The sequence below is a fragment of the Tribolium castaneum genome, chromosome 8 (assembly GCF_031307605.1).
Source record: "Tribolium castaneum strain GA2 chromosome 8, icTriCast1.1, whole genome shotgun sequence".
Taxonomy (NCBI): domain Eukaryota; kingdom Metazoa; phylum Arthropoda; class Insecta; order Coleoptera; family Tenebrionidae; genus Tribolium; species Tribolium castaneum.
In genome coordinates, this window is record NC_087401.1 from 15427435 (window position 1) to 15446036 (window position 18602).

General features: G+C 34.0%; 1 protein-coding gene across 1 annotated transcript; it reads right to left on the bottom strand.

Annotated features, from left to right (window-relative positions):
• Positions 1-13828, bottom strand: LOC657028 (uncharacterized protein). The gene is made up of 6 exons (XM_963517.5): positions 13746-13828; positions 13550-13699; positions 7151-7642; positions 1088-1248; positions 489-1038; positions 1-439 (listed from the first exon to the last, which is right to left on the bottom strand). The coding sequence occupies exons 2-6, from the start codon at positions 13641-13643 to the stop codon at positions 378-380; spliced, it is 1359 nt and encodes a 452-aa protein (XP_968610.1). The 5' UTR covers positions 13644-13699; positions 13746-13828; the 3' UTR covers positions 1-377.
• Positions 13829-18602: the final 4774 nt, after the last annotated feature.

Consider the following 18602-nt stretch of genomic DNA (forward strand, 5'->3'; position numbering starts at 1 on the left):
TGTATTTAAGTATTTATTAGTAATCCTTTAAGCCAAATTTAACAAAAATAAAGAACTTTTAACAATTTTTGCCATATTAACAATTGAATAAATAATCGAATCCTAAGCTACATATAAAAAAGATGTCACACAAAGATATATTGTCCCTTCAAAATGCATTATTATTTGTTTGTTATTATTACAACCACACCTATAGTGTATTACTTATGACCTACTTAAGATTAAAAAGAAAACACTGTATTGTGACCTACAGTATAAAACAGTCCGAGATGATACAATCCATCCTTACGTCCAGAAGCGCCCTCTATAGAGTAGAATTAGCAAAACAAGAGTCACTCAAAAAAAGGCGTACAGAAGCATGATACTTGTGCTTAAGCTTACAACTTTTTGTACCAGAACAAATAGTGGTCTCCTTCGTCGATCAGTAAATCATCGACCCCTAAAACCACCAATTAGTGACAAGTGTATTGTGCAAAAGTGTGACGTACCAACTGGTGCGACGAGCTGATTGGCTGGCGGAGCGCTCGGATCGGGCACCTCCGGCAGCCGATACAGCAGCCAATAGTTGTAGCCCATCGGCTCCTCCTTGTACCCAGCCAGTGTGTGGACGTAGTGCCCATTGGGCCACTCAGAAGCCTCGAAGGTGAAGTGGGGGTCGAGCTCCATGGCCATCTGCATGACGGAGTAGAACGAGGTGTTCCGAGGCGCTGTGATCGCAAGAGTGCAGTTTTCTGTAATGTTGGAGCCCACCCAGAGGGTGTAGGTGATGGTGACGTTGCGGATCTCGGAGTCGTTGCCGTGGACTGAGAGCGATTTGGTCAAGCCGTCGATTTCGACGTGGTTTTCGATCTCGCCGTCGGATTTCCCGCAGTCCAGGTTGCGGATCGAGCCCAGGCCGTGGTTGGTCAGCGCCAGGAGCACGTCGGCGGTCAGGCCGGGGTCGGTGAAGGCGCCGTCGGGGTCCTGGCGGGACTCGATGTAGGATTTTGCCGCGGTTTTGTTCCAGTGGGACGTGGCCTCGGTCATGTCGTGGAGGGCCTTGAAATTTGCAGTTAGGACGAGGCGCAGCCGAGCTGCTGGCACTTACTTGCATGGTCAAGGCTGTGTTGTACAAGTTGCCGAAGCCCCCGTCGGGCTGTTGCTGTCGCGCTAAGCTAATACTAGGCCTCCGTAAGGAGTGTTGCAAGTTGCGGTGTCTGTGGTCTTTGACTATGCAACGGAGGGCCAAGATTGTCATTGCCACTGTGTCTGAAATTTTGTTTTTTTCGGTTTTATGTAACCTCGACCTTTAAAATTTTAAGCAAAAAAATGTTTTTTTTTAAATCTCCTGTTATGAATTTTTTTAGTGAAAAATTTTAATCGCCTCTGTAGCCGGAAATTTTAAAATTTTAGATCTCGTTAGAAGTAGGTATAATACAGAAAATGAGCCGCTGAATTCAATGGAACAAACCGCATTGCTCTAAGACTTTTGGTTTTTGAGTTATGAATTTTTTTGTTGAATAAAATTTTCCACAATGACAAATGGCTACCATAAATTTAGGCAAAAAAATTTAAATTTTTAATTCCTGTGAAAAATTGATATAATATGTAAAATGAGCCGTAGAATTCAATGGAACAAACCGCAGTGCTCTACGACTTTTAGTTTTTTTTATTAATTTTTTTAGTGAAAAACTTTGATCGCCTCTGTAGCCGGAACCGTTGCCCGGAGCGGCTCCGGGTTTAATCGAAAAAATAGGGAAAATTAAGTGTTAGGTTGGCAACTCTCACGTGGGCGACACGGGAGTTGGAGGGGGGTTTTTTGGCAGAGTGAGTTAGTTAGGTTATGTCGCAGAAGGGGCCTGGACGCACCCTCAATGCTCCGGGATATTAGTCAATAAACAGTTATAAGGTTGAATGGTCTATTTACAACTAACCTAACATGGTGTCAGTGTTTTAAAATCCGAATCCCGCTCGTGTTACAAATTGTGAGTGTAAAAACCACCACAACTATCACGATGGATGCACTTCAGGCACAAGTGGCCGAGTTGGAGCAAAAATATGCGGATCTCATGGCACAAGCACAGGCCCGGGTTCAGGCGAGTGACACACCGTCAAAGCAGGCTCCAACGAGTAGCATCGTCTTCAGCAACTCCATTCCGATTCCGGAGAAATTTTCATTCGAAAAAGAAGATTGGCAAGTGTGGATTACACATTATGAACGTTTTAGAACAGCAACAAAACTAGACAAAAGCACACAAGCAGAGCAAATTAATAGTTTATTGTTGCATATGGGGGCGAAAGTTACAAAGTTTATGGAGGCTAAGCAGAAACAGGAAACCGATTTTCCTAGTTACAAAGCGCTGAAAGAATTCTTTGATAACGAGTTCAAAGACACTCCTAATACAATCTACGCACGAGCTAAGTTTAACAGACGTGACCAAAGGGAAGGTGAGGACGCCCAAACGTACATCGCTGACGTCATAAGCTTGGCCAAAACATGCAATTACAGAGATTTGGAGGAGGAACTCATAAGAGATCGATTAGTTGTTGGAATTCGTGATGAAAAATTGTCGGAAAATCTACAAATGAATGACAAATTGACACTTAAAACAGCAATTGACAAAATAACTCAAGTGGAGAGGATTAGAACCGAAAACAGAGAACTAAGAGTGAGAGAGGAAACGGTAAACAGAGTAGCTAGAGACAAAGCCAAGAAATTTAACCATAAATCCGTGAAATATGAAGGAAAACAGCGCAGGAGCAAAGATGGAAAGCAACAAAGTGAACATAAATTTAAAGGTTGTATAAGGTGTGGAAATTCGAACACACACAACAGGATGGAATGCCCAGCCAATGGACAAACGTGCCATAAATGTAACTTTAAAGGCCATTTTGCATCCAGATGTAAAACAAAGAACGTAAACGCAGTGGAATCTGAAACCTCAATATCAGATGATACTGATGATAGCTATGATTCGAGCTATGATTGTAGGGAGATTATCAATATTAATCGAGTAAAGTTGGACAAACCTTGGGAAGCGGTAGCGGAAATTTTTAATACAAACATTGTATTCAAAATAGATACCGGAGCCGATGAAACCATAATATCTAGCAAAGAATTCAAAGATAAACTTCAGGGGAAAGTAAAGTTACAAAGAACAAAAACAACACTGTTGGGACCCGGAAAAGGAAACCAGAGAAAATTGGAAATAAAGGGAGAGATAGTAGTTCCTCTTAAATGGGAAAATAAGATAGAAAATGTTAGATGTTTCGTCGTTGATACACCAGATAACTTACTGGGAAGACCAGCCTTACAAAAACTAGACATGATCAAATGGACTGGCAAAGAACTCGTTGCGAGTGACAGTGTTATTAGACATGTAACTAGCAGAAAAGCTGATGAAAAATTCCAACATAAGATGATGGTGAAATATCCAGAGGTGTTCAAAGGCTTGGGAACTCTTAAGAATTTTGAGTACACAATTGAAGTAAAATCAGACGCACAACCTTGGACCTTAAACACGCCTAGAAGAATTCCACTCCCCATGATGGATGTAGTAAAAAAGGAGCTGGACAAGATGATTCGCGAAGACGTTATAGAAGCCATTAATGAACCTACTGAGTGGTGTGCACCTATGGTTATTGCAGCGAAAAAGAACGGAAAAATTCGCGTGTGTTCAGACTACACCGAGCTAAACAAGTGCGTTAATCGCGAACTGTACCAATTACCGTCGGTCGATGAGACAATTTCGAAACTGAAAGACGCGAAGTGGTTTACCAAGTTAGACTTTTCCAGTGGCTTTTGGCAGCTTAAACTTTCACCGCAATCGCGCAAATATACCTGTTTTCTCACACCATTTGGCAGGTATGTCTACAAACGCATTCCATTTGGGATCACCTCAGCACCAGAAGTTTTCCAAAAAACCATCAGCGGCGTAATCGGCAAATTAAAAATGGAACACGTCCATGTTCATGCTGATGACATCCTCATCACAGGCCGCAACGAAGCTGACCATGACACAAACGTGAACAAAGTGTTAACACTCTTATCGGATCACGGCTTGACTTTAAACAAATCCAAATGTGAATTTAAAACGAACAAGACCTTATATTTAGGATACTTAATATCCGAAAATGGTGTTCAAGCCGATCCCAAAAGCGTTGAAGCCATTAATAATTATCCCGCGCCATCGTCGGTAACCGAAGTTAGAACTTTCCTCGGCATGGTTAACTATGTCTCAAAATTTATCGTTAATACTTCGAAAAAAACCCAATCATTACGTGAACTACTGCACAAGGATAAACAGTTTGTATGGACAGATAAACATCAAGCGGATTTTGAAAAACTTAAAAGTGAAATCGCATCATCGCGCGTGTTAGCCAAGTTTAGCACGGACAAAAAATCGCGAGTGTCGGCAGACGCATCGTCTTTTGGTTTAGGTGCCGTTTTAGAACAGTTACAAAGTGACGGAAATTGGAAACCTACTTATTTTTGTTCGCGTACCCTCGAACCATGCGAGCAAGCCTATGCTCAAATTGAAAAGGAAGCTCTCGCCATTACATGGGCGTGTGAAAGACTCGAAAATTTCTTACTGGGCGCTCATTTTGAAATTCATACCGACCATAAACCGTTAACAGTAATTTTGGCCACCAAAGAGCTCAACAAACTATCCAACAGGCTACAAAGATTTCGCATGCGGTTATTGAAATTTAACTATACTATAGAATACGTTCCAGGTAAAACGTTTTTCGTTCCCGATGCATTATCCAGAGCACCAATCCAAGGCAGAATTCGACACCAAGACCCACTTCTAGAAGACATTCAAAATCTCTACATCAATTTCGTGATGCGTGAGGTCGTTACAGAAATTTGTTCAACGGAAGAAATCAAGTCTTACCAAAACAAGGACCCAACGTACAGCAAACTCAAAGAATACGTCAAAAATGGTTGGCCACAGAAACACAAAAGCGACCCGTTAGTCAGTAAATTCTTCTCTCATCAACAAGACTTAAGCATCGCTCATGACATTGTTTGCTACAAAGACCGAGTCGTCATTCCTGGTCCTCTTCAGAAGAAGTGCCTCTATGTGCTCCATGACGGACACTTCGGTATTAATAAATGTTTGGACCGGGCCAAAGCTACTGTGTGGTGGCCAGGTATCACAAGAGAGCTTAAAGAAGTCGTCGGGAAATGTGAAATTTGCATCAAACTACGCAGACCAACGGTAGATCCCATGTTACCATCCGAAGTTCCATCTAGACCGTGGCAAACAATTGGTGCCGACCTCGCAGAATATCATGAGTCAACTTACTTAGTGGTACAGGACTATTATTCCAAGTATCCTGAAATCAGAAAACTTCGCACCACCAAAGCCAAAGTTGTTATCGAGACCTTCAAAGAAATGTTTGCTAGACATGGTATACCCGAAGTTGTCCGCTCCGACAATGGCAAACAATTTGATTGTCACGAATACAGAACTTTCAGCAGAAAATATGGATTTAAGTTAATTACCAGTAGTCCCCATTACCAACAGTCAAATGGACAAGCCGAAAGTGCTGTGAAGCTGCTCAAAACGATATTGAGGAAAAATGAAGATCCATATCTTGCACTTCTTACCTACCGCAATACACCTACTAAATGTGGATTGTCACCTGCCCAACTGCTCTTTGGCAGAAACCTTCGAGACAGACTGCCAAGGTTACCTTCAGGGTTAAAACCTGCAACTATCGACCATGACACTGTCAGACAAACGTTAATCAACAATCAAGCAGAACAGAAGTCCAACTACGACAAACGACACCGAGTAACAAAAGAAGAGAAAAATCTAAAAGAAGGTGATCGCGTATGGATCATAAATATGCAAAAGGAGGGAGAAGTACAACGCAGATGTGAAGAACCAAGGTCATATTTGATCGAGACTGACGGCGGTTGCGTCAGACGAAATCGAAGACATCTTCAGCCCTTACCAGACAGAAATAATGAACCCGAACATGACCCAGAACAACCAGACGAATCAGAGGAACCAAAGAAAAGACCAATCAGAAGACCCAAAAGATACCAAGATTATTATTGTTATTGAAATATGTATATTTTGATACCTCAGGTAGTTAGTTTCATATTTAGCTTAGTTTTGTATTTAAAAGGGGGGATGTTAGGTTGGCAACTCTCACGTGGGCGACACGGGAGTTGGAGGGGGGTTTTTTGGCAGAGTGAGTTAGTTAGGTTATGTCGCAGAAGGGGCCTGGACGCACCCTCAATGCTCCGGGATATTAGTCAATAAACAGTTATAAGGTTGAATGGTCTATTTACAACTAACCTAACATTAAGCGCTATCAGATGGTTTTTTGTTCGTTGCTCTAAGTCTTACAGTTTCCGAGAAAAACGCAAAAAAAGGTTTCCATTTTCACTTTTTTTCAATTTTCAACCGCCAATTACGGCGAAACTATTAGAGTTATCGAGAAACGGAAAAATGGAGGACAACCGGAATAAAAAACTCTACAAAATGGCATGGGACTCAAGGCGATATCTCGCAAAAAATTTTTCAATTTTCAAACGCCGATTACGGCCAAACTAAAAGAGTTAGGAGAAAACGGTTTTTTCCATCGTGAAGAGCACATCAAAATCTATAAGATAGAATATGTTTCATTTGATTTAGAGACACTTTAAAAATTGACCGATTTTAAGGGGGGGGTGTTAACTTTTTTTATTTTTTTTTATTTTCTCATTTACGGCTAAACTATTCAAAACAGTGAAACTATTTTGATCCATACCTATGCAAAATGATCCGGGGAATCGATTGGCATCGAGAAAATTGCCAAATTCCCAATAGTTTTTTAGTTATGAATTTTTTAAAATTTTACCTATTTTTGCTTTTATTTGCAATTTTTTCGAAAACTATTAGTCGGAGAACATTGATCTTTTTTGAAAAAGATAGATAATTTCAGGAGCTTTCCAACGATAATAAACTTCATAGGGTTATCTCTTATAGTTCTAGAGTTATTGCTCGATAAATGTTCCGGGTACCGGAAATCGACCAAAATCGCGACAAAAATAGAAAAAATCAAATCTCAAAAAATCAAAAATTTGGACTTTTAACAACTTTAGTGGGTTGTTACGACATATAAAAGTCCATAAAACCTTGCTATAGTGAGTTTAAACAAAATTAGTTACCAATATTGTGGTCTTTGGCCGTATTGGCAATATCCAGCAGCCTCCGAATCTGCTTCTTCCTCACATGCGCCCTCGAGCTGCAGGCCGCCAACGTGGCATAGGCAAAATCTAGATCATGCACGGCCTCATGATGCTGCAATGCCCCGATTAAATCATGCCCGTGAAATTGCCTCGGATCGTGACAGAGCGCGCTCAGCGCTAGGGCATATTGCGCCAATTTGGGCGGCGTTATCGGGACTTCGTGATGCCTCCAGAGCAGAATCACGATCTCGATTTCTAATTCTTTGCTCGAGAGTTGCATTTCGACGGGGGTGGGCAAAGGGGCGGCGAAGTCGTCGTGCGAAACTAGCTGGAGTGCGGTGACGGCTTTGGGGGTGTCGTTGCGCCACCCCCATGCCACGTCGCGCTGGGTTATTAACCATGCTAAGGCCCTTTGGATGGTCGAGTCCGGGTCGGGGGTCTCGGAAGTCGAGCGGAACGAGCCGGTTGTTACTGTAAATGTTAGGGGGTTTAGCGAGGGTGGCATTTAAGGGAAAGGTCGGGTCGGGAAATTCATAAATTTGATTTTGGGGGCAAGGGCGAGGGGGTGGCTTAAAGGTTTCAAGTGAATATGTTAAAATTTTCACAGTTTTGTAAAATAAATTTGAATTAGGCGCTGTGCTTGTTAGGAGTTTAGGTTGGTAGTGAAACAATTGGCGGCTCATCAAACTGCATGATGGCCGTTTTTCGCTGCGGAAAATTCGAGAAAACGGTGTTAAATCGGTTATTTCGTACAAAAATTTGTGCAAAAATGTGAAAAGACTTTACGTATTATAGTGTGAGTTAGTCGGAGTTGGAGAAAAATCGTATTTTCTGGTGATTATCACGTAAGTACCAAAGTTGGGTTATTGTCGGTGGAGGGAGAACTCGTTCATTTAATTCAATTTTTGCGTATGTTTTTCAATAAAGAAGCGCAATGTCAGTGAAATCAATAGAGAATTTTGAGTTTTTTGTCGTTTTTTAAGGTTATTGACCCTTGGAAGGGTAAATTAGAGTTTCAAAGCCTTCTAGCGCATTTTCTTTTTTCGTGACGCGTTAATATGGTGATGACGTCATCTACTATGAGACTAGATTTTTTTAACCTTTAATGTCTTGAGATTTTTCAATTTTAATTAATTTTTTTGATTAGATAAGAAAAAGGGTCGTTCTTTTACAAGGGCGGATCCAACTTCAGTTTTTATTTTTTCTTTATGACTAAATGTTTTTTAAATAATGCCATTAGAAGACTTTAATGCAAATGTATTAATAAATAAATGAATAATTATTACTTAATGAGATCCAATTATTTCAAAAATTTAACAAAATCTACTCCAAAAATGCACAAAACATAGTGTGTTTTACTTTAAAAACAGTAAAAGTTTTTAGACCAAAGTTTTTCTTCCCGTTTTTATTTAACTAAATTTACCTTTTCTAAGCAAAAACATATTTCACAAAAATTCTTAAAAAATAAGCCAATAAATCGCAAAATTATGATAAAAATGACATTATTTTTGCAAGTTCTGAGAATTTAAACACTTTCTTTGACCAGAAATCTAGTTTTTTTGTCTGTTTTTATTAAACTGAAGAACGAAAAAATCACCATATTTGGTCAAGTCTCCGAAAATTTATCTTTTCTAACCAAAAACTAATTATTATTTCGCAAAATTTCTTAAAAAGTAAGCCAACAAATCACGAAATTATGTCAAAAATGACCTTATTTTTTCAAGTTTTGAGAATTTAAACACGTTTTTTGACCAAAAATCTATTTTTTTTCTGTTTTTCTTAAACTAGAACGAAAAAATCACCAAATTTGGTCATAAGTGACGGAAAATTTATCTCTTCTTAGTAAGAATTTCTTAAAAAGTAGGCCAATAAATCAGAAAATTATGTCTAAAATGACATTTTTTTACAAATTCTGAGAATTTAAACATGTTTTTTGACCAAAAATCTAGTTTTTTTTCCTGATTTTAGTACATTAGAACGAAAAAAATCACCAAATTTGATCAAAAGTGAACGAAAATTTACCATTTCTAAGCAAAAACTTAATTATTTCGCATAATTTCTTAAAAAGTAAGCCAACAAATCACAAAATTATGTCAAAAATGACCTTATTTTTCCAAATTTTGAGAATTTAAACACATTTTTTGACCAAAAATCAATTTTTTTTTTCTGTTTTTTCTTAAACTAGAAAAAAAAAATCACCAAATTTGGTCACAAGTGACGTGAAAACTAACTTTTCTTAGTAAGAATTTCTTAAAAAGTAAGCCAATAAATCAGAAAATTATGTCAAAAATGACATTATTTTTACAAATTCTGAGAATTTAAACACGTTTTTTGACCAAAAATTTAGTTTTTTTTCCCTGATTTTATTACATTAGAACGAAAAAATCACCAAATTTGGTCAAAAGTGAACGAAAATTTACCTTTTCTAAGTAAAAACTTAATTATTTCGCAAAAGTTCTTAAAAAGTAAGCCAACAAATCACGAAATTATATCAAAAAATTACCTTATTTTTTCAAGTTTTGAGAATCCAAACACATTTTTGACTAAAAATCTATTTTTTTTTCTGTTTTTCCTAAACTAGAACGAAAAGATCACCAAATTTGGTCATAAGTGACGAAAATTTAACTTTTTTTAGTAAAAATTTCTTAAAAAGTAACCCAATAAATCAGAAAATTATGTCAAAAGTGACATTATTTTTGCAAGTTCTGAGATTTTAAACACATTTTTTGACCAAAAACCTATTTTTTTTCTGTTTTTCTTAAACTAGAACGAGAAAATCATAAAATTTGCTAAAAAGTGACGTGCATTAAAAGTTTGACAATTTTTTTGGATTTTGGTTTAATTTTTAAAAACTTTCTAAAAAACCGAACGCCGAAAACGTGTTTTAAAAGAGCCGAACAAATCGATTGGCAATCAATCAAAAGCACGAATACGTGGAAAAAACTTTTTATCCCACATTATTTACTTCATGAAAATTGGAAAAATTATCTAACGTTTGCAAATAACGAGATGAGACGAGGGCAGATAAATAAATTTCTGTTTAATTTCAGAAACAAGAGTTTTACTGCTCTGTAAAAAAATACGGCTTTGCTCTGATCACTGAAGCTTTGTTTGTTTTTTTATGTACACTTTCATTAGCACCGCTGGAATATTTATGAGATATTTGAAAAAGCACAACTAAAAATCTATTTCCAAAGCTAATTCGAGGAGAAAGCCAAACATTCCGTTACAAAATAAATGTAAAATCGATGCAAATCCCAGCGTTACGGCCCCAAAACACGGAAACTTTTAAAGCAAAAATTTATTTGTTGAGGAAATGATAGAAATAGAGTCAACGGTCTTCGCTCACCCTCACCGAGAAACCTTGCAATACCGCGCCTTTATTAATTAATTTAGAAACATAAAGGGCTATCACTCAATTTCTCCGCAAAAATTCCAACATATTTCAACTTCTAATTAATTCCGCTTGCCGTTCATCACGAATCAATAATTAATTAATCACACAACGGAAATATTTCACTGCCAACCTTGATTCATAAAAAGACAAGCCACGATTTAATTGAACGTTCAGGTAGTAATCCAAGCACAAGTTTTAAATTTTTGTAGCCAAGTTTCGCTTCATTAAAAGTTTAAATCCGCGCTGAAATATGAACCCAACTCGGGAAAATAATAATAATAATAATAATACAAGAGATAAATAAAATAAAAATGACAGTTTCCGTTACGAAAACCAATAAGAAGAAAGTTTTAGCAAAGTGGGAATTAACGAAATATGTTGAAACTTTGTTACGTCTTCTCCCAATTAGGGAAGCTCTGCAGGAATCTGTTTACACAATCCTTCACTTTGTGATACGATCTGCACGTCCCTTTTATTTTAAATTGCGAATTTTTGCCTTAAAGGTGCCAAACTTTCCAACAACTGTCACAATAAAAGAATCACAGTAAGTTGTTGGAAAAGTCAAGGCACGAAAAGCTTGACATTTCCATTCGAAAGGGAGGACTGCAGACAATGTAAATTTATAGAGTAATAACCTTAGTGGCTTTTCCGGGAAAGATGTGCACTGAAACTTGATTAGGAGAGAATGCAAAACATGCATTGGGACAACGATTTCAAGATAAATGTGCTTTTCATTTCGGAATTAAATATTTATCAAAATTGTTTCCACATCGATCGCTTGTTGACATTTATAAACACAACATTTATGTTTACTTTGTACGCTTTTTTATTTAATAATTTATTGGGTTGGTCGGGCTTATTTCTTTTTTGTGGACAATTTGCAAATTATCTTTTTATACCACAAGTAACCCCAATAGATTAACGTTTTATTGGCCATTGCGTTCTTTATTTCATTATTGTTAGTGTTCTTTTCGTTTTTTATTACATTTGTCTCATTAATAGTGACCGACTGACATAAAATAGTGCATGTTTTCGTGTAATTGATTCAGTATTAAACATTAATGGCTCACAATCGTTACGTGTTTCAATAAAACCTAGTTCGATAATAGTTATTTACCTAACAGGTTTGGAAAGTGCAATTTTCCATATGAGCACTTTGTTTGCTGCACGAGCGCAGCGAGTGCTGCATGAATTGCGAATACAATACAATATTTTTTTTGATAATTTCGTTTTTTTTGCTGATGGGTTGGTAACAAATCAACCAATCATCAAATTGACATGAACTGTCACTTGTCATAAAAAACTATCGTGTCCATCTCAACGATAGCGGTACCAACCTATTAAATGTCCCTAGCATTGTCGCAGTGCGGGAAAATCCGTTATAGCTATCTAAAAACTATGAGTACAAAAAAAATTGCGTAATTTAATCCGCAAAATATCTACGCTAGAGAAATAAAGAAAGTGCGTCTTGTGTCCTATGGGAAATTATTTTCTTAGGGGCTTTTGACTCCACATTACGTAACGAATTGGAAAAAATTCATTCATTATTCAAAATCCAACTAAATTATTCATTCGAATCGGCGCGGAAAATACAATAAATTGAACACAGAATGTGATTTAAATCATACAAAATTTACCGCTGAATTGTATTTTAATCAAACAGTTTAAATCACTGGCTTGTACAGAGTGTTTTAAAACTACTTTTTACTACTTTGTTGCTCATTGTTGTATATACAATTTTAAGTTATTTTTACTTTACATACAGGGTGTCCCAACTATTCAAAATAGCTCCATAACTTGTTTATTATTAAAGATATTGACTTTTCTTTTTTTTAGATAATAACTGCGTTTCTGCTGCATGTTTCTAAAACTTTGCGGTAAATATACACTAAAAACACTAAAGTTACGTTTTTTCAAATGGAACATTCGAAATTTTATTACATTTTTGGACGCAGCTTTTAATACTGATGATTTTAATCTAAACTTGTATAAGTCGATTCTGCCTAGTTTTCGAAAAACTTTTTTGACAAAAACACGTTTTATTTAAAAAATTATTACACAGAAACGGAGAATCGTAGAAAAATGGAACTTTCACCACTTTAAAATTTAGATCTGTTCCAATTGTTTATCGAATTGCATTTATAAACATTGAAAAATTAAGAACTTTGTTAAAAGTTAAATGACTTGAAAAACGTAAATGGAACACCCTATTTTTTGTTCTTGCTTCTCAAAGATTATTAAATTGTTTGTCTAAAAACATCAAGTTTTAAATATTTAAAGTTAATAAATAAAAAGATATTTCACTTTGAAATGTAATTTCAGCAAGAATGACACTATTCATGAGCATTGTTATTACCATAGTAACCATACCATAACCATAGCAACTCCAAATTTGTAGGGAAATTTGAGAATTCGCCTAAGTTTTTATGTAACGATTTTTCTAAAAAAGCGTGTTTTTGTGAAAAAATCAAGTTATTCAAAAAACAAAACAAAAGTGATCAATAACAATTTAGCTTAAAAACATCAGTATTAAAAGCTACATAAAAAAAATATAGGTTGTTCCATTTGTGTTGTAGCTAATTTCGAAAACACCCTATATATTTGAAAATAATTTTAGGTGAGTCATAGGGTTAGTAAAAAAAAAGATTAATTTTCTAATATTTAAGCTCAATAATGGACTTTTTCACATTGTTGGGCACCCTGTATGTAACAAAAGACAGTTAAAGTGGTCTCTAGACGACCATTACGTTTTACAACAATACATGTCGTTTTACAAGCAGTTCGATTTTTGCTGTTTGTGCTTCAAGTGTCATAATGTGGCAATAAAAGTACAATTGTAATCACGTATTTAAGAAAAAAATGTTGTGATTCATCGGGATTTTAGTTGTGATTTATTATTTATATGATCTAGTGAGTTGTCATAAATAATAAATGATAATTTTTGTGCTCCTAAAAAAATGGTATTTTTCGTAAAATCTTACATCTCGGTGAGTACGAAGACGTCTGCAGCTCGATGTCTTGGGAGTAACCAAAAGCCACCAACGAAATGGCCACAATCAGCGGCAAATAAACCATTTTCGTCCCGTTTTGCACACAAAAACCAGCAAACTAAAGCTTGTTAACACCTACAACTAATCAAGCCTTAATCACTCGTAACTCGTCTCAAGGCTCAAGTACCTGAAGCAGCGTCTACACGGCGCCTTGACGACCCGCTTCTGAGGGAAAACTGGCGTGGTCGATGGAAAATATACACGTTAGCGCCCTCTGGACGCTTTTCCTCGATGTCTATATCGATTTTTCCATTCATAAGAGTGTTTACAATGAGTGACTCATATTGGGTTTGATTGTAGACAAGTGATGGGTTAATTAAAAAAGGGGTCAATATTTGGGCAAAAAAGGGGTGAATTTGTAAATCGGATGATAATGGGGTTTTACCACAGGAAAAATTTCGAGTGAAACAGTTTCAACAAATTCTGAAAGTACAAACTCGTAATTTGAATTTATTATAAATATAACACTTAATAATATCTAATGTCGTGCTAAAGCAGTGTTTAAAATGCAAGAGCACGCTGTATTTAAATTTACATTTTGTGGACTTAATTAATAATTAGCCTGGAAAAACATGCCAATAAAAACCGCTTCAAATTTTGCATCCGCTCTAAAGAAATTAATCTGTTTTATTTTTTATTATTGGATTAATTAAGGCGCTTTATCACGATTAGAAATTAATAAGGGTTGCAAAACACTCAATCAGTGCTTAATTATCACATAAAAATGAATAAAATGGATTCGTGCAGATGACAAATCGATGAATTCACGCCCAAAATTGCACATTTTGGCCATAAAACCCACCTCATAACCATCAAAAACGAGAACATCCTTCAATTTGCATTATTTATTTTTATTTCGAGGGAGTAAATAACCCAGGAATGATATCCGGGGTTTGCTTTTATGCCGATTTAAGAAATAATAAAAATTGACCCGGCGCATCCACCAAAATTGCTGACACAAATTTTTAAAATAATTGAGTTTTTAGCTTGAAACATCTTAATTTAATTTAATAATGTCATTTTGGAAACTTTCTAGGTCTATTCTGGGAAAATTATGTGAAATAAATGAGTTTTTTGCTAAAAAAAGTGCCAAAAAGGCTTGAAAAAGACATAACTTTCGCAAAAACAGTAAGTTTCTCGCCCATAACACGACCTAAATCTATCGAAAAACGCTAACATTTATGCCAATAAAGTGAGTTTTTTTATTAAAGATGTGATAAAATATTTGCCAGACATGGTTTCTTGCCTGTTATAAGGAAATTTCTTAACAAATATTAATTTTTACTCATAAAATATGAGTTAAATTTACTAACACATGACATGTTCCAACAAAATGCCAGGAAAAAATAGTCAAAATAATTGAGTTTTTAGCTCGAAATAGCTAAATTTTGACGTAATTATGTGATTTTTCGGTGTATTGCTAACGAAATATCTCAAAAAAAGTTAGTTTGACGCTCAAAAAATAGACCAAAAGAACGTCAGTTTTATTTAATTGATTATTTTTTTACGAAATTTCACTAAATAAAATTATTACCATCAAAATAATTCTTACAAAAAATACCAAAGTAATGTCATTTTCGATACTTTCTAAACCTATTCTAGAAAAATTATGAGAAATATGTGAGTTTTTTTGTTAAAAAATGTGCCAAAAAAGCTTGGAAAAGACATAACTAACGCAATTTTTTTGTAGTTTTTCGTTTCATTTGAATTTCTCGCTCATACACGACCTAAATCGGTCTAAAATAAATAGAATAAGTGAGCTTTGTATTCAAAAATCTAGCGAAAAACGCTAACATTTACGCGAAATAAAAGAGTTTTTAGATTAAAGTTGTGATAAAATATTTGGAAGACATGGTTTCTTGCCTTTTTTGAAAAATTTTTTTAAAAAATATTAATGTTTTACTCACAAAATAAGAGACAAATTTATAACACATGACATGTTCTAAAAAAATATATTCAAAATGATTGAGTTTTTAGCTCCAAACAACTTAATTTCGACGTATTTTAATAAAATATTACGAAGAAAATACGTTATATCACTCTTATTAGGCCAAAAGAATGTCATTTTCATGTTATTGATAATTTTTTTTACGAAACTTTACTAAATAAAATTATTACCATCAAAATAATTCTTACAAAAAATATCAAAATAATGTCATTTTCGATAGTTTCTAGACCTATTCTAGAAAAATTATGAGAAATATGTGAGTTTTTTGTTAAAAAATGTGCCAAAAAAGCTTGGAAAAGACATAACTAACGCAATTTTTTTGTAGTTTTTTGTTTCATTTGAATTTCTCGCTCATACACGACCTAAATCGGTCTAAAATAAATAGAATAAGTGAGCTTTGTATTCAAAAATCTAGCGAAAAACGCTAACATTTACGCGAAATAAAAGAGTTTTTGGATTAAAGTTGTGATAAAATATTTGGAAGACATGGTTTCTTGCCTTTTTTGAAAAAATTTTTTAAAAAATATTAATGTTTTACTCACAAAATAAGAGACAAATTTATGACACATGACATGTTCTAAAAAAATATATTCAAAATAATTGAGTTTTTAGCTCCAAACAACTTAATTTCGACGTATTTTAATAAAATATCACGAAAAATGTACGTTATATCACTCTAATTAGGCCAAAAGAATGTCATTTTTATGTAATTGACAATTTTTTTTACGAAACTTTACTAAATAAAATTATTACCATCAAAATAATTCTTACAAAAAATACCAAAATAATGTCATTTTCGATACTTTCTAGACCTATTCTAGAAAAATTATGAGAAATATGTGAGTTTTTTTGTTAAAAAATGTGCCAAAAAAGCTTGGAAAAGACATAACTAACGCAATTTTTTTGTAGTTTTTCGTTTCATTTGTATTTCTCGTTCATACACGACCTAAATCGGTCTAAAATAAATAGAATAAGTGAGCTTTGTATTCAAAAATCTAGCGAAAAACGCTAACATTTACGCGAAATAAAAGAGTTTTTAGATTAAAGTTGTGATAAAATATTTGGAAGACATGGTTTCTTGCCTTTTTTGAAAAATTTTTTTAAAAAATATTAATGTTTTACTCACAAAATAAGAGACAAATTTATAACACATGACATGTTCTAAAAAAATATATTCAAAATAATTGAGTTTTTAGCTCCAAACAACTTAATTTCGACGTATTTTAATAAAATATCACGAAAAAAATACGTTACATCACTCTAATTAGGCCAAAAGAATGTCATTTTCATGTAATTGACAATTTTTTTTACGAAACTTTACTAAATAAAATTATTACCATCAAAATAATTCTTACAAAAATACCAAAATAATGTCATTTTCGATACTTTCTAGACCTATTCTAGAAAAATTATGAGAAATATGTGAGTTTTTTTGTTAAAAAATGTGCCAAAAAAGCTTGGAAAAGACATAACTAACGCAATTTTTTTGTAGTTTTTCGTTTCATTTGAATTTCTCGCTCATACACGACCTAAATCGGTCTAAAATAAATAGAATAAGTGAGCTTTGTATTCAAAAATCTAGCGAAAAACGCTAACATTTACGCGAAATAAAAGAGTTTTTAGATTAAAGTTGTGATAAAATATTTGGAAGACATGGTTTCTTGCCTTTTTTGAAAAATTTTTTTAAAAAATATTAATGTTTTACTCACAAAATAAGAGACAAATTTATAACACATGACATGTTCTAAAAAAAAATATTCAAAATAATTGAGTTTTTAGCTCCAAACAACTTAATTTCGACGTATTTTAATAAAATATCACGAAGAAAATACGTTATATCACTCTAATTAGGCCAAAAGAATGTCATTTTCATGTAATTGACAATTTTTTTTACGAAACTACTAAATAAAATTATTACCATCAAAATAATTCTTACAAAAAATACCAAAATAATGTCATTTTCGATACTTTCTAGACCTATTCTAGAAAAATTATGAGAAATATGTGAGTTTTTTTGTTAAAAAATGTGCCAAAAAAGCTTGGAAAAGACATAACTAACGCAATTTTTTTGTAGTTTTTCGTTTCATTTGAATTTCTCGCTCATACACGACCTAAATCGGTCTAAAATAAATAGAATAAGTGAGCTTTGTATTCAAAAATCTAGCGAAAAACGCTAACATTTACGCGAAATAAAATAGTTTTTGGATTAAAGTTGTGATAAAATATTTGGAAGACATGGTTTCTTGCCTTTTTTGAAAAAATTTTTTAAAAAATATTAATGTTTTACTCACAAATTAAGAGACAAATTTATAACACATGACATGTTCTAAAAAAAATATGCAAAATAATTGAGTTTTTAGCTCCAAACAACTTAATTTCGACGTATTTTAATAAAATATCACGAAAAAAGTACGTTATATCACTCTAATTAGGCCAAAAGAATGTCATTTTTATGTAATTGACAATTTTTTTTACGAAACTTTACTAAATAAAATTATTACCATCAAAATAATTCTTACAAAAAATATCAAAATAATGTCATTTTCGATAGTTTCTAAGCCTATTCTAGGAAAATTATGTGAAATAAGTGAGTTTTTTGCTGAAAAACGTGCCAAAGAGGCTTGCAAAAGACAAAACTTGTATAATTTATTGGTAGTTTTTCGCTCTATTTGAGAAAAAAATTGCAAAAAAGTAAGTTTCTCCTTCATAACACGACCTAAATCAATCTAAAATAAATAGATAAGTGAGCTTCGAACTCAAAAACATGATAAATCTAGCGAAAAACGCAATTTTTTTTAGATTAAAGTTGTGATAAAATATTTGGGAGACTGGTTTCTTGCCCTTTTGAGGGAAATTTCTTAAAAAATATTATTTTTCACTCATAAAATAACTGTCAAATTTATCGAAATAAATCTTTAATTTTAGAATGAAATTTTTCTGAATAAGTTTTTAGCTCAAAATAGAATTTAAAAAAATGTTGTTTTTTAATATTTTGCTTTTATACTCGCAAAGGTAGGATGTGGTTTTGGTTTAAAA